This window comes from Scyliorhinus canicula, chromosome 6, assembly GCF_902713615.1.
Source record: "Scyliorhinus canicula chromosome 6, sScyCan1.1, whole genome shotgun sequence".
NCBI lineage: Eukaryota > Metazoa > Chordata > Chondrichthyes > Carcharhiniformes > Scyliorhinidae > Scyliorhinus > Scyliorhinus canicula.
The window spans coordinates 80,154,655-80,174,865 of NC_052151.1; the positions used below are offsets into that span (position 1 = coordinate 80,154,655).

Sequence of the window (20,211 nt, forward strand, 5' to 3'; positions counted from 1 at the left end):
TATAATTTTATGAAACCACTTCAAACATTTTTGCTATTTATAAAGAACATAATCCTGCAACGCTCGCTACCCAATCTTACAACAAAACAAAGCACAGAATTAAGAAGTGTGTTGCCACAAGACATTTGATCGAGCAGCTCTAATGTTTAGTGCACTTATTAAACCAATAAGAATAGCTAGCCATTTGGCAAACACGTGCAGCTTCATCATTATCTAATAACTATATGAGCTGCATTCAGGTGTCAAACCAATCAGTCAAGACCTGTTGGCTCGTTGTGCTATAACACATGCCTATCACAAATCTCCACAAGTGCATAATAGCTGCTAATTTAACAAAGTACTTTTGTATAATCACCAAGGTGCCAGAAAAGCATAATGGTTAGTGTGTGGAGTTATCATGCCAGGTTCCCAATAATGAAATAATAGATTTTGTACTTCCTTTCCTAAATAGAAACTTGGATTTAGACTAGAGATAGCAGCTTTAACTAAATAACATTAGTGTGCTTGCAAGCCTACAGTGAGGAATATGGTGCGGGAGATTATGAGCCAAAAAGCAGTACAAAGTGCAACAGCTCAAGAATACTTTTTCTTTTGTTTAAAGGGTTCAATACACCAGATTTGTCTGAAGATAACAATGTATTTATTATTCTAACTACCTCCAAAGAATATCTGAAGCTAGTATCAGCATAATAAAGCACCATGTCCTACCAATAGCTAGCTAGAAAGGAATTTTACATCACTAATACATTATCATTTTAAAAATCTGAAATAAATTTGAGGAAAAAAAGTAGTTGAAAGAAGTTCAGCTCTACAAGTCGCCTGGTTATCTTTGAAATGTCTTCATAATCACGGATGTTCCGTTAACATATGCATTTCTGATTTCCAGTCCAATGCTATTCTCAACATTACCACTGTAGTTTGGTGGTTTTTGCCCTTGGTTTTCCTTAACTCGACCCGCACAGATTCCACAAGGTGTATGCTAATATTGGTCCTCAATATTGTATTGATATCTTCTTTAATCAACAATGCGACTCTACTGTAATCTTTTCCTTTCCTTCCAAAAGAACGGAATAGCCCTCAATGTTTACTTTCCAACTATGGTCAACTTGAAGCCATGTCCTCACAATCCCAACTGTGGCATGCCCCTTTACATCTATCTACGGAACTAATTCATCCATTTTATTTCGAATGTTCCGAGCGTTCAAAACCTTAAGGCGAGTCCTTTTCCAAGTTCCTTGTCCCATTCCTAGTATTTTTTTATTTTTTTTTACTGTGGCCTCATCGGATTCTGGCTCGATTTCTCCGCCTACCACTTTCTTATTTTCCTTGATGGCTTTTTCACTTGTTCTCGATTCCCCCTGCTCAGAATCCTTACATAGACTCACATCCCTCTGCCATATTAGTTTAAACCCTTCCCAACCGCTCCAGCCAAGTACACTCCCTCCCCCATGGACATTTGTATCGGTCCAAGGTCTAATCCGTCCAGTTCTTGCTGGTCCCTCCTACCTCCCCCAAACTAGTCCCAACGCCCCAGGAATCTGAAATCTCCCCCTCCCTTGCACCATCCTTTCAGCCACATATTCATCCTCTGTATCCTGCAGTTTCTACTCTGACTCACATGTGGCACTGGTAGTAATCCTAAAATAAGTACATTTGAAGTCCTACTTTTCAACTTGCAACCTAGCTCCCTAAAATCTTCTTTTAGGACATTATCCTTTTTTTAAACCGATGTTATTTGTCCTTTTCCATAACAATCCTGAATCCAACAGACTTCTGATCACGGTCTGAAAATGCTTCCCCACTGATACTTCAACCACTTTCCTGGCTTCATTGCCTAAAAGTACAGCACCACCGCCTCTCTTGTAAGGCCTTCTACAAACTGGCTTCAAAATTTCTCCTGGGCACAACCGCTCCCTCTAAACCGTTCACACTACGACTACCCCAGTTAATGTTGGGCAAGTTGAAATTCCCCGCTATTACTTTCATACTTCTTTGAAACGTGCCTACATATTTGCTCTTCTATTTCTCTTGGACTCTTAGGTGTGTATAGAATACTCCCAACCCTGTGATTGATCCTCTTTGGCTTTTAGGTTCTACACATAAGACTCCATTTGAAGAACCAAAGATGTTGTCCCTCCTTACTGCTGTAATTGGAATCCCTGATCAAAATGGCAACATTCCACCTCTGTTACCTCCTTCCCTGTTTCAGCTGAAAATCCTAAAACCTGGAATATTGAGCTGTCAATTCTGCCCCCATGCTTTAATTTGGGCCCTCAACTCATCTGCCTTGCGTCAGACTCGGTGCATTAAAATAAATACCACCCAATCTTGCCAAATTCCCTTGTGACTTAACTAGTCTAGACATTCTATGCCTTCCTGATTCACTTGATGTCTCTTCTAATTTTGGTTGTGGATCGCCCCCTGCTGATCCTTCTCTTAGGATGCTGGTATTGAATTAGCTGGGAAGCTGCAAGCTAATCTTTTCCACCATTTTATTTGAAAAGCTGCTATTTCACTGAAACAGAGTTTACTGGCGAAAAGCTGATGAGGAATCTTTTGAGAGACAATATCCACCTTGTATTAATATGCCTTATAAGATGGTGAAAATTCCCACAGGACCGGAACATACAAAGCAAAAAACACCGATGTCTGCAATTAGCAAGTGAGTAATATTCAGAACAAAGATAACACATTGAACTAAACAGTGAAGTAGTCGCTGTGGGCTCATCTTTTGTGCAAGATTTAACACTCAATGTTGCCAGAGGCAAAACTATTGATCCTGGGTACTGCAGTGAGTTTGTCCAAAAGGTTGCCCAGCTATATAAGCAAGAATGATCCCAGATTTAATCTATGATCTGTACAGTAGATGAGCAAAGCCAAGGCAGCAATTGGAGCAGTGTAGCCAGCTTGAACACTTATTGGTTAAGAAGGGGTAAGAAAAGGAGGCAAGGGGATAAAATTATTTTTTTTAAATTTCATGCAAGCCAAATGTTCAGAGGTTTGATCCCCAGGCTGTACGGAGCACACTAATCAAATTCATATTACTCAGGCTACAGATGAGAAAAATTAGTTGGGTGGTTCCCATGTCATTTCACTATCCCTTGATCTGTTAGAAATTGCACTTGGATAGACTTTGCGTTCAGCTACACGTACGCACCGAGAAAGGTGACTTGGTGCTTGTCAGCATTCCCATGAAACTGTACCTAATATTAATCAGCACTGTCAGAATTTTTTTATTTATTTTTTTATAAAGTATTCCTCTCCTTTACTAAAGATACGAGTGATTTGCTTGGAATGAGAGTTCATAGGCTCACATGACAGAAACGTTAATATAGCACAACATCCCATGGCACTTCACAGGAGCATTATATACATTTTAAACATCAGAATGGAGCTGATGCTGGAAATCTGAAATAAAAACAATGCTAGAAATATTTAGGCAGCAACTTTGGATAAAGAAACAGACAAAATTTCAGATCTGCAGCCTTTCATCAAAATCCGATAAATACCAGACGTGTTAGTGTTAATGTTGGTGCTAAAATCAATGTAGCTTGGTTCAATTTTAATGTAAACGAATGGAAGAGCAAATTCTGGCAGCTGTTTAGTTACTTTCCATTCATGTGCAACTAATAGTTTTTTCTAGTAATAATTCGGAGTAGTTTATCAGATTATCTGTCTGATGATTGAGTTGTTATGTGTATAATGAGTCTAAATATTTCAGCTACTGCTGACATATAGAAATTTATTGTTTCAAATGGGGAGGTGGAGGAGTGGCAGCGGGAGAAAGAAAAACAAAACAATTACACCAGTCAGATTAAATTACACTCAACAAAGCCAATTTCAATGCAATAATAATCAGGTTACCTATTGCAGCTGCTCGGAGTTGTTTCATGTGTGCATTGAGAACTGCAGGATCCCTTGAACTGTAAGCTCCTAGCTCAGGATAGAAATTGGCGCCAATGTCTTCTGGTGGAATGTGCCTTCCTTTAGGATAGCTGCTTGCTATTTTAGGATCCCAATGGGGAACCAGCGGGTGATTCCAGTGTATATATTTACCATCAAACTGTTGGTTTCCATACCATGAATAATAAAATGCATGCAAATCATAATTCACTGGAGGAAGTTGATCCAGGTTTGTATCAGATATGGGTGTTCTTTTCGTCACACCAAGATGGTCATTCATTTTTGAATCACGAGGAGTTCCACTTTCTCTTGACTTTTCAACTTTGGGGAGATCAGCTCGGCGCTCACCAACATCAGCTCGAGGACGAAGTTGTGGCAATAATTCCAGTCCTACACCATCTCCAAACCCAGCTCCTTCAGGTCTCAGAGTCTTCAAGCCCATCATGACACCAAAGACAAATAAAATAAAAAGCAGCAATGTGATCCACGTTTTTCTGCGAAATCTAGCCATTATGACATACTCTATTGACTAAATCCACAAGTACAGCATCAGGGAGAAATTAATAGAAATCCAGCATCTCTTCTGCAAGTCTCAGTCCAATGATTTTAGGTCTTGCTTTTATGGCTCAGCATTTTACAGTATTTATAGTTCTGAGAGTCACTTCGAAGACAGACAAATTCTGCCTGTCCAATGGCAATATTAAAATTAATCTTTCCATTTGTCCATATCTGAAGATATTTACTGATGCTCCCTATTGAATGAGAAAAAACTGCCTTTCAGAAAAACAGAAATTCAGAGGGTCTGGAAAATTTTTCTTCTCATCGCCTTGTCTTACACGAAGTCCCAGTTATTGAAAAATAATTTTACAATTGCCTTGTAATCACTCTTAATAATCAGTTACATCTTCAAAAATCCTCCTTAATTACAGTAGCAGTTTCTGTGTTGGACATCTCTTGATGTTCCATTTTTTTGAAGGGAGGCAACAGCTGTTGTTTTTGCAAATGCAATTTGTTAACTGTGTATGGAATTAAAGCCTGGAATAAAGAAAAACAGATTTATTTTCCCCTCAGCCATTACCTAACAAACTTTTTTTCAGGTAGAAAATAGTTACTTTTCCCTGCAATTTAAATATATGATTAAGTTTCACTATGATTTGGATATCGTCAGCTCAGGACCAAAAATAGAGTTGGGGCTGTGGCAAAAGATGAAACTGAAAAGTAATGACAGAAAAGGGAAGTGGAGTTAAAAAAAAGTTTCAACACAGGAAGGCATATTTCAAGGTGCCACCGAGCAAAACAAAATAAAAAACTAAAACTTACAGATAACCTTTTAAACATGAGACCTTGAAATGAAAAGATGAAGAAATATTCCAGAGATCTGAATGAGTTAGGAAGTGAGAGCAAAAACAGCTGTGAAATGGTAGTAAATAGCTGGATCAGTACAGGTTGAGCAATCGCCAAGTTTATCCAAGGGAGTCTTTCAAAAACGAGCAAATTTGCAATTCAACGTAGGTGGGAGCATAACATAATATAAGTACTACCAGCAAAAAGGAAACATGCACCCGTAGATAGTTTGCACCAGAGCAAATAGATCCACAGGCATTTGACCATAAGACATTCTCACACGAGAATGTCTGTAGAAGTCTCTCCTCACCAACCATTCAGTCAAACTCGAGAAAGCTTCACTTTTAAAATTAATTGGAAGGACAGCAATGATTCAGTGGATTTCAATGTTATGCTCTAATCTCAAAATGATTAAATAGCACACAATTATGATTAAATTTAAACTTTGTGCAGATACGTATGCTCATCTGCAACCAAGTATACTTCATAGAACATAGAACAGTACAGCACAGAACAGGCCCTTCGTCCCTCGATGTTGTGCCGAGCATTGTCCGAAAACAAGATCAAACTATCCCACTCCCTGTCATTCTGGTGTGCTCCATGTGCCTATCCAATAACCGCTTGAAAGTTCCTAAAGTGTCCGACTCCACTATCACAGCAGGCAGTCCATTCCACACCCTAACCACTCTGAGTAAAGAACCTACCTCGGATGTCCCTCCTATACCTCCCACCCTGAACCTTATAGTTATGCCCCCTTGTAACAGCGACATCCACCCGAGGAAATAGTCTCTGAACGTCCACTCTATATATCTCCTCGTCATATTTTAAACATCTATTAAGTCACCTCTTATCCTCCTCCGCTCCAAAGAGAAAAGCCCTAGCTCCCTCAACCATTCCTCTTAAGACCTATCCTGCAAACCAGGCAGCATCCTGGTAAATCTCCTTTGCACCCTTTCCAATGCCTCCACATCCTTCCTATAATGAGGTGACCAGAACTGCACACAATACTCCAAATGTGGTCTCACCAGGGTCATGTATAGTTGCAGCATAACCCCGCGGCTCTTAAACTCAAGCCCCCTGTTAATAAACGCTAACACACTATAAGCCTTCTTCACAGCTCTATCCACTAGAGTGACAATCTTCAGAGATCTGTGGACATGAATCCCAAGATCTCTCTGTTCCTCCACATTCCTCAGAACCCTGCCGTTGACCCTGTAATCCGCATTCAAATTTTTTTCTACCAAAATTAATCACCTCGCACTTACCAGGGTTAAACTCCATCTGCCATTTTTCAGCCCAGCTCTGCATCCTATCAATGTCTCTTTGCAGCCTACAACAGCCCTCCACCTCATCCACAACTCCACCAATCTTGGTGTCATCAGCAAATTTACTGACCCACTCTTCAGCCCCCTCCTCCAAGTCATTGAACTTATTATTGGTAACTGTTTTTCCTCAATCACAGAGCTTCCAGATTTTTTGATAACTATATATATCTTTGAGATCTCCCATTGCCAAAACTCCCTTTAACCTTCATGCCTGCATTAAGGATCAATTACTATCGCGAACTAGATTCTGTTCAGAGGTTGCAGATTGCTGGACAGTTTCCCGATTTGGGTAACAATGCAATTACGTCTTTTGCACAGATTCATAACGCAGCACCTTCATTTAGTCATACTGGAAACCCTCTGAAGTGTCGATGAACATGAATGAACTAGAACTGAGAAAGACTGAATAGTCTCTTGACTCAGTACATTGCACTTTGGATATTATATAAAGTTTCCATCCGACCAGTTACTGAAATATTGTATCAAAATATAAAACAAGGATATATATCTTGATTCTTTCGAAAGTGGAGGACACTCACACATTGTGTTATCACACAGCACCTTGAAGCCCAATTAGTGTTCAGCAGTGAACTCGAACCTCTGCACAGCAAAAGTACAGGCCAATGCCACCTGGAGAGGTGCCAAAAGCTTCATTACTCATTTTCAGACACGCAGCTACAAGAAACTGTGTTCTTGATGACGGGATGAGGCCCTCCTTAAGAAGCAGCCCTTGTGCTTCCAGTACCCTGGACACAGACTTTAAGAAACAACAGCCAGAGTTCCAGGGAGTTCAATTTGACTCCTGGAAGCACAGGGACAAAGACTCTCTCCCCTCCATGTTTTCTCCAAAAAGGTTGCGAGTGGAACTGCAAAGAACCTGAATGAATCAACAGGAAAGTCATTACAGGCCGCAAACAAAGACCAGGACACTCTCTCTCTCTCTCTTTCCAGAAAGGCTGCGAGTGATATATTTCTGAAACTAGAGATCTGAATATGGTTAAAAAAAAAACCTGAAAGCACAGACCTCAGGTTTGTAGTGATATACCAGGATAGCTCTGAAAGCTGCTACGGGCTTTCTTCAGGAGACGACCCGCCTCTGGTATAAAGAGCTTCAAAAAGACACTTCAGGTGGAACTAAAATTCCCATCACTCTAACTTTGTTCAGCTGATTTAATTATGTGTGGCGAATGCTTCTTTTAGTAGTTTTACATGGAACATTTACATCTCACAGCATTTATCTGGCATTTGCTGCAATGCATAAAGCAGCAATGGATAAAAATGTAGCCCTTTTCACAGTGTTTTGAGTCTGTGTGTACTCAAGTGGAGTTATTTTGCTTAATTCTTTTTAGCGTATCTATACAACACACGTGCAATCAGCCTGTTTTACCGGTGCTACAACTCATCTCATTTATGGTTAGCACTGTTGCTTCACAGCGGCAGGGACCCGGGTTCGATTCCCGGCTTGGGTCACAGTCTGTGTGGAGTCTGCACATTTTCCCCGTGTCTGCGTGGGTTGCCTCTGGTTTCCTCCTACAATTCCTGAAAGACATGCTTGTTAGGTGAATTGGACATTCTGAATTCTCCCTCAGTGTACCCGAACAGGCGCTGGAGTGTGGCGACTAGGGGCTTTTCACAGTAACTTCACTGCAGTTTTTTTTTTTTGTTTTTTTGGGGTTTTTTTTAAAATTTAGATTACCCAATTATTTTTTCCAATTAAGGGGCAATTTAGCGTGGCCAATCCACCTACTCTGCATATTTTTGGGTTGTGGGGGCGAAACCCACGCAGACACGGGGAGAATGTGCAAACTCCACACAGACAGTGACCCAGAGCCGGGATCGAACCTGGGACCTCAGCGCCGCGAGGCGGTTGTGCTAACCACTAGGCCACCGTGCTGCCCTTCACTGCAGTGTTAATGTAAGCCTACTTGTTACACTAATGAAGATTATAAACAATGATTCATAGCTCAACTATATTACCTGGGTTTGAGATTGTATTGTCTGTGCAGGTCAATCAACCCTAATATGGAACTTAACCCAAACAATTATGCACGTTTTGCAAATTTTTCAGCCCTACCTATCAGTAACCATCAACAGGCAATAACAAAAGTTATTTCAAAATGTATTCAATTAATGTCAGCAAATCATAATGCAAAGGATTTGAAATTAAGGTCCTTGGACTCCAGGAGGGCTTCTCTGCAGTTTAACGGTCAATACCACGGTCAAGTGGTTCATTACACTAAGTAAATAAATACCTGTAATGTGGGCACTGAGTTTCCAAGTGAATGAATAATGAGCTCAATTATGAAATTATGAAAAAGACTATTTGATTCATCTTACTTAATGCTTCCACAGAAATCCTCAAGTCGTCTCATTTCAGCATCCAATTGTTTCTTAAAAGAATCAAGGATGTTCACCTTCGGAATGGGAGAATGGAATTGATTATTTATTTACTTTGGTGGTGTAGCAAACATGATTAACAGCTCATTTAATATTTTACCTGAAGATCTTTGATTCCAATCCACTAGACCAAATAACTCCTCAATTTACTGAAATTAGCTCTCCATCAATTCAGTATTTTCATTTGATTATTTTCCTTATGCTTTTCAACACTACGCTAAACTTAAAGATATTGTGAACATAGTTTCTCAAGTGCTCTCCCACTGAAACATTGTCCATTTAACCCACTTCATTCCTAAAACCAAGAAATAGGAGCTGAAAACACTGTAGCCCATCGAATTGCTCTGCCATGAAATTTCTACCATGGTTAATCTACAGCTTCAATTCCACTTTCCCGTCCATTACCCATACACCTTGATTCCCTGAAAAGGCCAAAGATTCACAATCCTTTAAGTGAAGACATTTTTCTTCATCACAGTTCAAAATTATCAGCCCCTCAACCTGAGACCATGCCCCTACACTCCAGATTCTCCAGCCAGGCAAAACAATGTCTCAGTATCTACCCTTTCACCTCTCATTCTTCTAAACTCGTGGGAACATCGATCCAATGTACACAGCCTTTTGTTGCTCAGCAACTCTCCCATCCGAGGGACCAATTTTATGTACCATTGCTGTACCGCCTCCAATGGAAGTATATCCTTCCATAAATGTGGAGACTAAAATTGCACATAGTATTCCAGGTATGGCCTCACCAGAGCCCTGTACGATTGTAGCAAGACTGAATTTTTGTGCTCCAATCCCATTGCAACAAAACCCAACATATCATTTGTGTTCTAATTTAATAGATCTAGCCCTGCACATCCTCCCAGTGTGTGCGTGGGGTTCCTCCCGGTGTTCCGGTTTCCTCTCTCAGTCCAAAGATGTGCAGGTTAGGTGGATTGGCCATGATAAATTGCCCTAAGTGTCCAAAATTGCCCTTAGTGTTGGGTGGGGTTACTGGGTTATGGGGATAGGGTGGAGGTGTTGACCTTGGGTAGGGCGCTCTTTCCAAGAGCTGGTGCAGACTCGATGGGCCGAATGGCCTCCTTCTGCACTGTAAATTCTATGATAAATGAGAGAAGGTTCAGACTTCGGAATAGAACTGGAGGGCGAAAAATTATTTTTGAGGTTGAGACCCCAGAGTCAGTTATTAACTTACAGCTGACTCCCAATGAAAAGGCTACACTGCTGTACCCTACCTACGCTAGCACATTTAAAACACGCCAAAAGCCCATGAGTCTGTCAGCATTCTGGAGTAGCATCTCTCAGGAGTATAGAAAATGTGGCTAGGTGGGCCTGCAGTTTGTCGATCTCGAACACCAAATTGGGGGCATATACACCTGTACACTCAAAACCCATCGTACTCTACTTCATATTTCCCCTCCCTCTGATCCCAGAGTAAAACTCACATTTTGTTGTTATAGCCCTTCATAACGACCTACATTACGAAGTTGTATTTTCAGTTTTCAAAGATGAAGACAGCACAAGTGAACTGGCTGAAATTGGCATCTGATAGGTACATTGCCCTCTCCGCCTGCAAACCTGATTCGAGTGAGATTGTGAGAACCAAGCAGGCTTCCCTTTCACCTTACTCTAGTGAACTATAATTCAAACCAAACAGATTCTTTGAACCATCAAGTACCTCATTCCTTTCCCTTGCTGTACCAGCATCCTTGATCAGCGCTACTACTGTACTCCTTGTTTTATCGTTCCCTTTCTTTCCATTGTAGCCAGAATAGGTGTCCATTCCTCCCCTTGTTTTAGCCAGTCTCTTATTGCCATCACTGTAACCAAATAAAAAAATGAGGCTACGTGGGCCTGCAGTTTATCAACCTTGTACACCAAATTGGCAGCATTTATACCTGTACACTATCCATTTCACTTTGCTTCATATTCCCGTCCCTCTGATGTCTGTTTCTCCCCTCCCTTTGATCTCTGTTTCAGATTAATTCTTCATGTTAATAAATGCTATTATTCCATTGTGCATCTTGCATCTCCTCTCCAATACATTATCTTGGTGAGCCACCGCCTGGTAGAACCTGTGCAGACTGGGAAAATATGTTAGAACTTTGTTTAGTTCAAACTGGTATACTTCCATCCTAATGGGAGGGAGGGAAGGAATGAAGGGATAACTCTAATAATAATCTTTATTGTCACAAGTCGGCTTATATTAACACTGCAGTGACGTTATTGTGGAAAACTCCTAGTCGCCACATTCCGCTGCCTGTTCAGGCACACAGATAATTCAGAATGTCCAAATTACCTAACAGCACGTCTTTCGTGACTGGAGAGGAAACTGGAGCACATTTTTCGGCGGGAATTTAGCTGATGGGAGTGGGTGGAGCCAAAGAGACGCGCAATGAGTATTTAAACTAGCCGCTTCGCCGATTTGAGTCTTTTCGGCAGGAATTCAGCTGTCGGAGTGGGCGGAGCAAGAGTTGAGCGGCGAGTATTTAAACTAGCTGCTTCGCCGATTAAACAGCGGCCACAGGGTCTTTGGGGATAAATTTGAAGAGTTACATCACAGCAAAGCAGTGACCTGATTGGCTGGTAAGGAAAGTGCTCCAATTAGCGGTAGCTGGGAGAAATTTAACTCTTCGTGTGTTGGTAAGTATTGCGATTGGTAAGTAAAATCTTTATTCCTTTCACTTATTCATTATTTGATATTATATTTGTAATCAGTTAAGGTAAAGTATAAAAATGGCAGGAGATCCCAGACCCGTGTTATGCTTCTTGTGCTCAATGTGGGAGTTCAGGGACGCGGCCGATGCCCCTGACTACTTTATGTGCGGGAAGTGTGTCCAGCTGCAGCTCCTGTTAGACCGCATGACGGCTCAGGAGCAGCGAATGGACTCACTTTGGAGCATCCGCGATGCTGAGGAGGTCATGGAAAGCACGTTCAGTGAGTTGGTCACACCGCAGATTAGGAATGATGAGGGAGACAGGGAATGGGTGACCAAAAGGCAGAGAAAGAGTAGGAAGGCAGTGCAGGTGTCCCCTGAAGTCATCTCCCTCCAAACAAGTATACCGTTTTGGATACTGTTGGGGGAGATGACTCACCAGGGGAAGGCAGGTAGCCAGGACTATAGTCATCGGTGATTCAATCGTAAGGGGAGTAGACAGGCGTTTCTGTGGTCGAAAACGAGACTCTCGAACGGTATGTTGCCTCACGGGTGCATGGGTCAGTGATGTCTCAGATCGGCTGCAGGACATACTGAAGGGGGAGGGTGAACAGCCAGTTGTCGTGGTGCATATAGGCACCAACGCTATAGGTAAAAAACGGGATGAGGTCCTACAATCAGAATTTAGGCAGTTAGGAGACAAGTTAAAAAGTAGGACTTCAAAGGTAGTAATCTCAGGATTGCTACCCGTACCACGAGACAGTCAGAGTAGAAATTCAAGAATAGTCAGAATGAATACGTGGCTTGAGAGATGGTGCAGGAGGGAAGGGTTCAGATTTTTGGGACATTGGAACCGGTTCTGGGGGCGGAGGGACCATTACAAATCGGTTGGTCTACACCTGGGCAGGACTGGAACCAATGTCCTATGGGGTGCTTTTGCTAACACTGTTGGGGAGGTTTTAAACTAATGTGGCTGGGGGATGGGAACCAGATTAGGAAGTTAGAGGTCAGTAAAGAGGCAGCAACTAAAGCCAATAAGGTACTAGATAATAAACTCATTGTGACTAAGGAAAAGAGTAGACAGGGAAGAGATGATGAACGCAAAGGGACAGGTGGTCTGAGGTGCATTTGTTTTAATGAGAGAAGTGTAGCACGTAACGCAGATGAATTTAGGGCTTGGATTAGTACCTGGGAATATGATGTTATTGGTTGAGGGAAGGACAAGATTGGCAACTAAATATCCCAGGGTATAGATACTTCAGGAGGGATAGAGAGCGAGGTAAAAGGGGTGGAGGAGTTGCATTACTGGTCAGAGATGATATCACAGCTGTGATTAAGAAGGGCACTATGGAACTTTCGAGCACTGAGGCAATATAGGTAGAGCTAAGAAATAGGAAGGGTGCAGTAACATTGTTGGGTCTTTACTACAGGCGTCCCAAAAGCGAGCGTGAAGTAGAGGTACAAATTTGTAGACAGATTATGGAAAAATGTAGGAGCAATAGGGTGGTCGTGATGGGAGATTTTAACTTCCCCAAAATTGAATGGGACTCATGTAGTGTTGGAGGTGTAGATGGGGCAGAATTTGTAAGGAGCATCCAGGAGAATTTTTTTAGAGCTGTATGTAAATAGTCCAACTCGGGAAGGGGCCATACTGGACCTGGCATTGGAGAATGATCCGGCCAGGTGGTTGAAGTTTCAGTCGATGATTACTTTGGGACTAGCGTTCACAATTCGGTAAGTTTTAGAATACTCATGGACAAAGACGAGAATGGTCCTAAAGGAAGAGTGCTAAACTGGGGAAAGGCCAAGTGTAACAAAATTCGGCAGGAGCTAGGGAATGTGGATTGGGAGCAGTTGTTTAGGGGTAAATCCACATTTGAAATGAGAGAGTCTTTTAAGGAAAGGTTGATTAGAGTGCAGGACAGACATGTCCCTGTGAAAATGAGGGATAGAAATGACAAGATAGGGGAACCATGGATGACGGGTGAAAATGTGAGACTAGCGAAGATGAAAAAGGAAGCATACATAAGATCTAGGTGACTTAAAACTGATGAAGCTTTGGAGAAATATCGGGAAAGTAGGACAAATCTCAAACACGCAATAAAGAGGTCTAAAAGGGGTCATGAAATATCTTTGGCTAACAGGGTTAAGGAAAATCCCAAAGCCTTTTCTTCGTATATGAGGAGCAAGAGGGTAACTAAAGAAAGGATTGGCTCACTCAAAGACAAAAGAGGGAATTTATGCGTGAAGTCAGAGGAAATGGGTGAGATCCTTAATGAGTACTTTACATCGGTATTCACCAAGGAGAGGGACATGACGGATGTTGAGGTTATGGATGGATGTTTAAATACTCTAGGTCAAGTCGGCTTAAGGAAGGGGGACGTTTTGGGTATTCCAAAAGGCATTAAGGTGGACACGTCCCCAGGACCGGATAGGATCTATTCCAGGTTACTGAGGGAAACGAGGGACTAAATAGCTGGGGCCTTAACAGATATCTTTGCAGCATCCTTGAGCATGGGAGTGGTCCCGGAGGACTGGAGAATTGCTAATGTTGTCCCTTTGTTTAAGATGGGTAGCAGGGATAATCCAGGAAATTATAGACCTGTGAACTTGATGTCATTGGTAGGCAAACTGTTGGAGAAGGGATAGGATCTATTCACATTTGGAAGAAAATAGACTTATCAGTGATAAGCAGCATGGTTTTGTGCAGGGAAGGTCATGTCTTACAAACCTAATAAAATTCTTTGAGGAAGTGACAAAGTTAATTGCTGAGGGAAGGGCTGTAGATGTCATATACATGGACTTCAGTAAGGCGTTTGATAAAGTTTCCCATGGCAGGTTGATGGAAAAAGTGAAGTCGCATGGGGTTCAGGGTGTACTAGCTAGATGGATAAAGGACTGGCTGGGCAGCAGGAGACAGAGAGTAGTGGTGGAAGGGAGTGTCTCAAAATGGAGAAGGGTGACCAGTGGTGTTCCACAGGGATCCGTGCGTAAATGATCTGGCTGAAGGTATAGGTGGTCTGATTAGCAAGTTTTCAGATGATACTAAGATTAGTGGAGTTGCAGATAGTGAGGGGGACTGTCAGAATACAGCAAAATATAGGTAGATTGGAGAATTGGGCAGAGAAATGGAAGATGGAGCTCAATCCAGGCAAATGCGAGGTGATGCATTTTGGAAGATCTAATTCAAGAGCAGACTATACGGTCAATGGAAGAGTCCTGGGGAAAATTGATGTACAGAGAGAGCTGGGAGTTCAGGTCCATTGCACCCTGAGGTGGCAAAACAGGTCGATAGAGTGGTCAAGAAGGCATACAGCATGCTTGCCTTCATCGGACGGGGTATTGAGTACAACAGTCGGCAGATCATCTTACAGTTGTATAAGACTTTGGTTAGGTCACATTTGGAATACAGCATGCAGTTCTGGTCGCCACATTACCAGAAGGATGTGGATGTTTTAGAGAGGGTGCAGAGGAGGCTCACCAGGATGTTGCCTGGCATGGAGGATGCTAGCTATAAAGAAAGGTTGAGTAGATTAGGATTGTTTTCGTTGGAAAGCCGGAGGTTGAGGGGGGACCTGATTGAGGTCTACAAAATTATGAGAGGTATGCACAGGGTGGATAGCAACAAGCTTTTTCCAAGAGTGGGGGTGTCAATTACAAGGGGTCACGATTTCAAGGTGAGAGGGGGAAAGTTTAAGAGAGATGTGCATGGAAAGTTTTTTACGCAGAGGGTGGTGGGTGCCTGGAACGCTTTGCCAGCGGAGGTGGTAGAGGCGGGCACGATAGCATCATTTAAGATGCATCTAGACAGATATATGAACGGCGGGGAACAGAGGGAAGTAGATCTTTGGAAAATATGCGACAGGTTTAGATAAAGGATCTGGATCAGTACAGGCTGGGAGGGCCGAAGGGCCTGTTCCTGTGCTGTAATTTTCTTTGTTCACACGGAGGAAACCCACTCAGATACAGGAAGAATGCGCAGACTCCACAGACAGTGACCCAAGCCGGGAATTGAACCGGAGAACCTGGCGCTGTAAAGCAACAGTGCGACCCACTGTTGCTACCGTGACGCCTATATTCAAATAGGAAATCAAATCGTACGTTGGCTATTATTACAAGGGGATTGAGGTACAAATAAGTATTTCTACAATTGTGCAGGGTTTTGGAAGACCCAAACACTTCTTTCTTACTTCAACTTGGGTAATTATTCTCACCTCAGTTATCAAATCAAATATTGCTCACCCTTACTATAATCTACAATTATATGGAATCAAAATTATTGCGATCATAAAAGATAACTCCACAACAAAAAAGTTATAATATTAATGGAAAACATTTGGCAGCTTTGGGTCAGCCACCCGGTTCGAGTTATCCATCAGCACTGAAAGGTTAGGCAATTTAAAACAAAACAGTCAGTACAGAGAAAAAAAAACAATACAACACAAGCCTGCGCCGACCATGGTACCTGCCTAAACTAAAACCGGCTGCTCTTACGGAGTCTGGATCCTTCCATTCCCACCCTATTCATATGTTTGTTTAGATGTCCCTTAAAGGCCACCATCTCCCCAGGCAGCTTGTTCGATACATTTGCCACCCTCTTGTGTAAAAGATTTGCCTCGCACATCTGTTCTAAACTATTCCCCATGCACTTTAAACCTACATCTCCTGGCACTTGACTCTTCTACCCCTCGGAACGAGCATCTAACTATCCACTCTGTATATGCCATTCAATCTTGTCGATCTCGATCAGATAGCATCTCAACCTGGCGTTCCAGTGAGAACAGACCGAGTTTATCTAGCCTCTCCTCATAGCTAATGCCCTCCAAACCAGGCAACATCCTGGTAAACCGCTTCTCTGTCCTCTCCAATGCATCCACATCCTTTTGATAGTGTAGCAACCAGAATTGTACACAATATTGCAAATGAGGCCTATCTAAGGTCCTGTACAGCTGCAACATGACTTGCCAATTTTTATATTCAATGCCCCGACCGATGGCGGCCAGCATGCATGCCTTCTTAGCCACTTTATCCACATGCGTTGCCACTTTCAGTGATCAGTGGACATGCACTGGCTGTCAGTACTTGCAAGAGTTCTACCGTTTATTGTGTAATTCCTACATGCATTGGGTGTTCCAAAGTGCATTTCCATACACTTGTCCAGATTAAACTCCATCTGCCATTTCTCCACCCAAGACTCCAACCAGTTTATATCCTGCTGTATCCTCGGACAATCCTCTTCACTATCCGCAAATCCACCAATTTTTGTTTCGGCTATGAACTTACTAATCAGACCAGCTACATTTTCTTCCAAATCATTTATATACACCACAAACAACAAAGGCCCCAGAACTGATCCTTGTGGAACGCCACAAGTCACCACCTTCCATTCAAAAAAAGCACCCTTCTACTGCTACCCTCTGTCTTCTGTGCCCAAGCTAGTTCTATAACCAACTTGCCAGCTCTCCTCTGATCCCATGTGACTTCACCTTTTGTACCAGTCTACCATGAGGTACCTTGTCAAAGGCTTACTGAAGTCAATGTATACATCTACTGCATTTCCCTCATCTATGTCACCTGCTCGATAAATTTGATCAAATTGGAGAGGCACAGCCTCCCCTTCACAAAACCATGCTGTCTATCACTAATAAGTCCATTTGTTTCCAAATGTGAGTAAATCCTACCTCTAAGAATCTTTTCCAATAGTTTCCCTGCCACTGATTTAAGGCTCACCGGCCTATAATTTCCTGGATTATCCCTGCTGCCCTTCTGAAACAATGGAACAACATTGGCTACTCTCCAGTCCTCTGGAACTTCACCTGTAGCCAATGTGGATACAAAGATTACTGTCAAGGCCCTAGCAATTTTCTCCCTTGCCTCCCTCAGTATTCTGAGTTGATCCCATTAGGCCCTGGGGACTTATCTGCTTTAATGCTCAAGATGCCCAATACCTCCTCTTTATTAATATCAACATGACTCAGTATATCTTCACACTCTACCCTATACTCCTCATCCACCAAGTCCTTCTCTTTGGTGAATACTGAGGCAAAGTATTCATTTAGTATCTCTCTCATTTCCCCTGGTTCCATACAGATTCCCTCCAATATTCTTGAATGGACCAACCCTCTTCTCTGGCTACCCTCTTGCTCTTTAATGGAACAATCAAAGACATGCAACATGAATTTCGCACAGTAACATTGCTGGGCCTCATAGGGCTAACAATGAACAGTGAAAACATATTAAGACACTCCAAATAACCTCAAGCATGCAGCTCACGCTCGCTCTCTCATTTATTAATTCATTTGGAGAAAAACTCAATTTCCATTGGAAAAAAACAAAATTAAAAGACAAAATAAAACTGAAGGAAGCCTGAACTAAAAAAGGAAACGTCATCGAGTAATAGAATCCTGTAGCACAGAGAAGACCGTTCGGCTCATCAGATCTGAACCAGTCAAAAGCAACTACCTCGGTATTCAAATCCCGTTTTCCAGCACTTGGCCCATGGCCTTGAAATGAAATGAAAAGAAAATCGCTTATTGTCACGAGTAGGCTTCAATTAAGTTACTGTGAAAAGCCCCTAGTCGCCACATTCCGGCGCCTGTTCGGGAAGGCTGGTACGGGAATTGAACCGTGCTGCTGGCCTGCCTAGGTCTGTTTTGAAAGCCAGCGATTTAACCCAGTGTGCTAAACCTTGAATGTCTTAGCATTGCAAGTACACATCTTCATTCTTCTTAAAATGTTTTTTTTGGGGGGGGTGGGGTCTCTGCCACCACTATCCTTTCAGGCAGCAACTTCCTGACCCTCACCACCCTCTGGGCAAAGATTTTCCTCACATCCTCTGTAAACCTTCCACCTTAAATCTCTAGCCCTCGGGTCACTGATTCCAAGGGGAAAAGTCAACTTTTTCAGGTCAGTTATCTTTCATCAGGACAGGTGAAAATTGTGAATAAACTGGATTATTTGATCCTCTATCCAAAAGTGTGAAAATAAAGAATCTGCAGGCTTTCTCTCTCACTCCTGGGTGTGCAGCCATCTCTGCAGAGAACAACAAATGCATCAGCTCAGGGGTGGGTGAAAGCTGCAGCCACAATATACCTCCCGCTCCCGGCCCCGCTCACCTCCTCCCCTCGCGCTGACCATTACCAGGTGCATCACCCGCCCACATCCACCTCAAACCGGCTGCGCGCGCGAACCACAATGCACATCCAACCGGAACTGTCGTCACACGCGCAACACGGCTGCGCGCGCGCGCGAGACCGCCCCGAAGTGGGTCGGGGGCGCGCGAGTTTCTGGCGTCTGTCAATCAATCAAGCAGCCGCCTCTGCGGTCTGCCAATCAAGGTGACAGACGTCAGCTTTTCCACCTCATTCAGTCCGTTGGTGCTGAAATGGGTTGGAAACAATCAATTCTAAATGCCAGTTTCCGTTAAAATTCCTTTGGTTAAACACACCACTAATCAACCTCACAAACGTTTCTCCCGCTCCCCCCTCAGCATCTTCCTCGGTCTGCTCATGGTTACTGTGTTTCGCCAATGCCTACACAGCAGGGGTTGGCAAGCTGCCTTCAGTGCAGCCCACGAGACATTTTATTGACCATTGCACAGAGTTGCCACATACCGCAGGTTTCCATCCTCGTAGCTTTGTTCCTGCTGGTATAAGTGAGACGCACGTAAAGCAAGGGCACATGGAGGTGATTGCGCACAACATTCACTCTGACTCCGAGAGCCCTGTCCTCCCCACATGCAATCAAGTGCAAATATTAATTTTGTTTTTACTACTTGACGTTGATGATAGTTCAAGTAATATATAAAATGATTAAAAGTTTTTTGTAACCTGTTATGAAATATTCTACATATTTAGTGAAAATTCCCAATTTCAATCTTGCAGCTAACGGATGAAGGAAGGCCACTCGTGGCCTACTCACGAGGTCAGTCATCACTGGTCTACGGCCTGAGATATTGCAAGCTTGTCCTTTGCAAGAGTTTTTTGTACATAAGGGGGCAAGATCCCAAATGAGTTAATCTAGTAGACTGTTTATTTGAATTTACAATTGCTGATCTCATTACTCAGTCTTGTTCAGAAATTGTTCACAGCCTCATCTGCCTCCTGGTCAAAGGCCATTGGTATTCAGTAGCAGGTAAAAGGTGATATTTTGCCCTTCACATTTTTTGGGGGGAGGGGGAGGAGAAGTTTGACTCCATAACCGTGAATCTGAACCGTGAAAACGTTATACTCAGCAAAGTTAGGTAGCAGCTTTACTAGCTCAAAATATAGTTCATCCTTCCTGATGAGGCATCTGTGACCTCCAAACTGAAAAACCATTTCAAATTCAGCACACCTGGCATCTCATAGCTGCAGCTTTTTAACTCTTTCCAAATCATAAACCATATGCAAGATTAGTCATTTTCCTGGATTCTGATTGACTCCATCAGCACATGATCAGCCCCTGATTGATTTAGGTGGTACAGTTGCTGATTGGTTTCTCATGGGTAATGCTATCTATTCATGGCATTTCCTGTTCACTCCTGAATGATCAGGACTCTAAAGTGTCAATTACATGTGGGGCTGTCCCCCTCATTATGGCTT

The 20,211-nt window shown here is 42.7% G+C and overlaps 1 protein-coding gene across 7 annotated transcripts in view; it reads right to left on the minus strand.

The window, feature by feature from the left end:
• LOC119967264 (glycoprotein endo-alpha-1,2-mannosidase-like) overlaps nt 1-19,344 on the minus strand; it is a 39,647-nt gene extending 20,303 nt beyond the window's left edge. For 2 of the 7 annotated variants that reach the window (XM_038799567.1, XM_038799563.1), the window contains exons 1-2: nt 18,745-18,847; nt 3,865-4,938 (exon numbers count right to left, since the gene is read on the minus strand). In XM_038799567.1, coding sequence (XP_038655495.1) covers nt 3,865-4,414 — 550 coding nt within the window. In that variant the 5' untranslated portion in view covers nt 4,415-4,938; nt 18,745-18,847. Of the gene's footprint in view, nt 1-3,864; nt 4,939-8,909; nt 8,929-10,650; nt 10,777-18,744; nt 18,848-19,242 lie in introns of those variants that run through there. The other 5 variants (XM_038799566.1, XM_038799562.1, XM_038799564.1 and 2 more) reach the window with 4 other exon arrangements.
• Between the last annotated feature and the right edge of the window lie 867 nt (nt 19,345-20,211).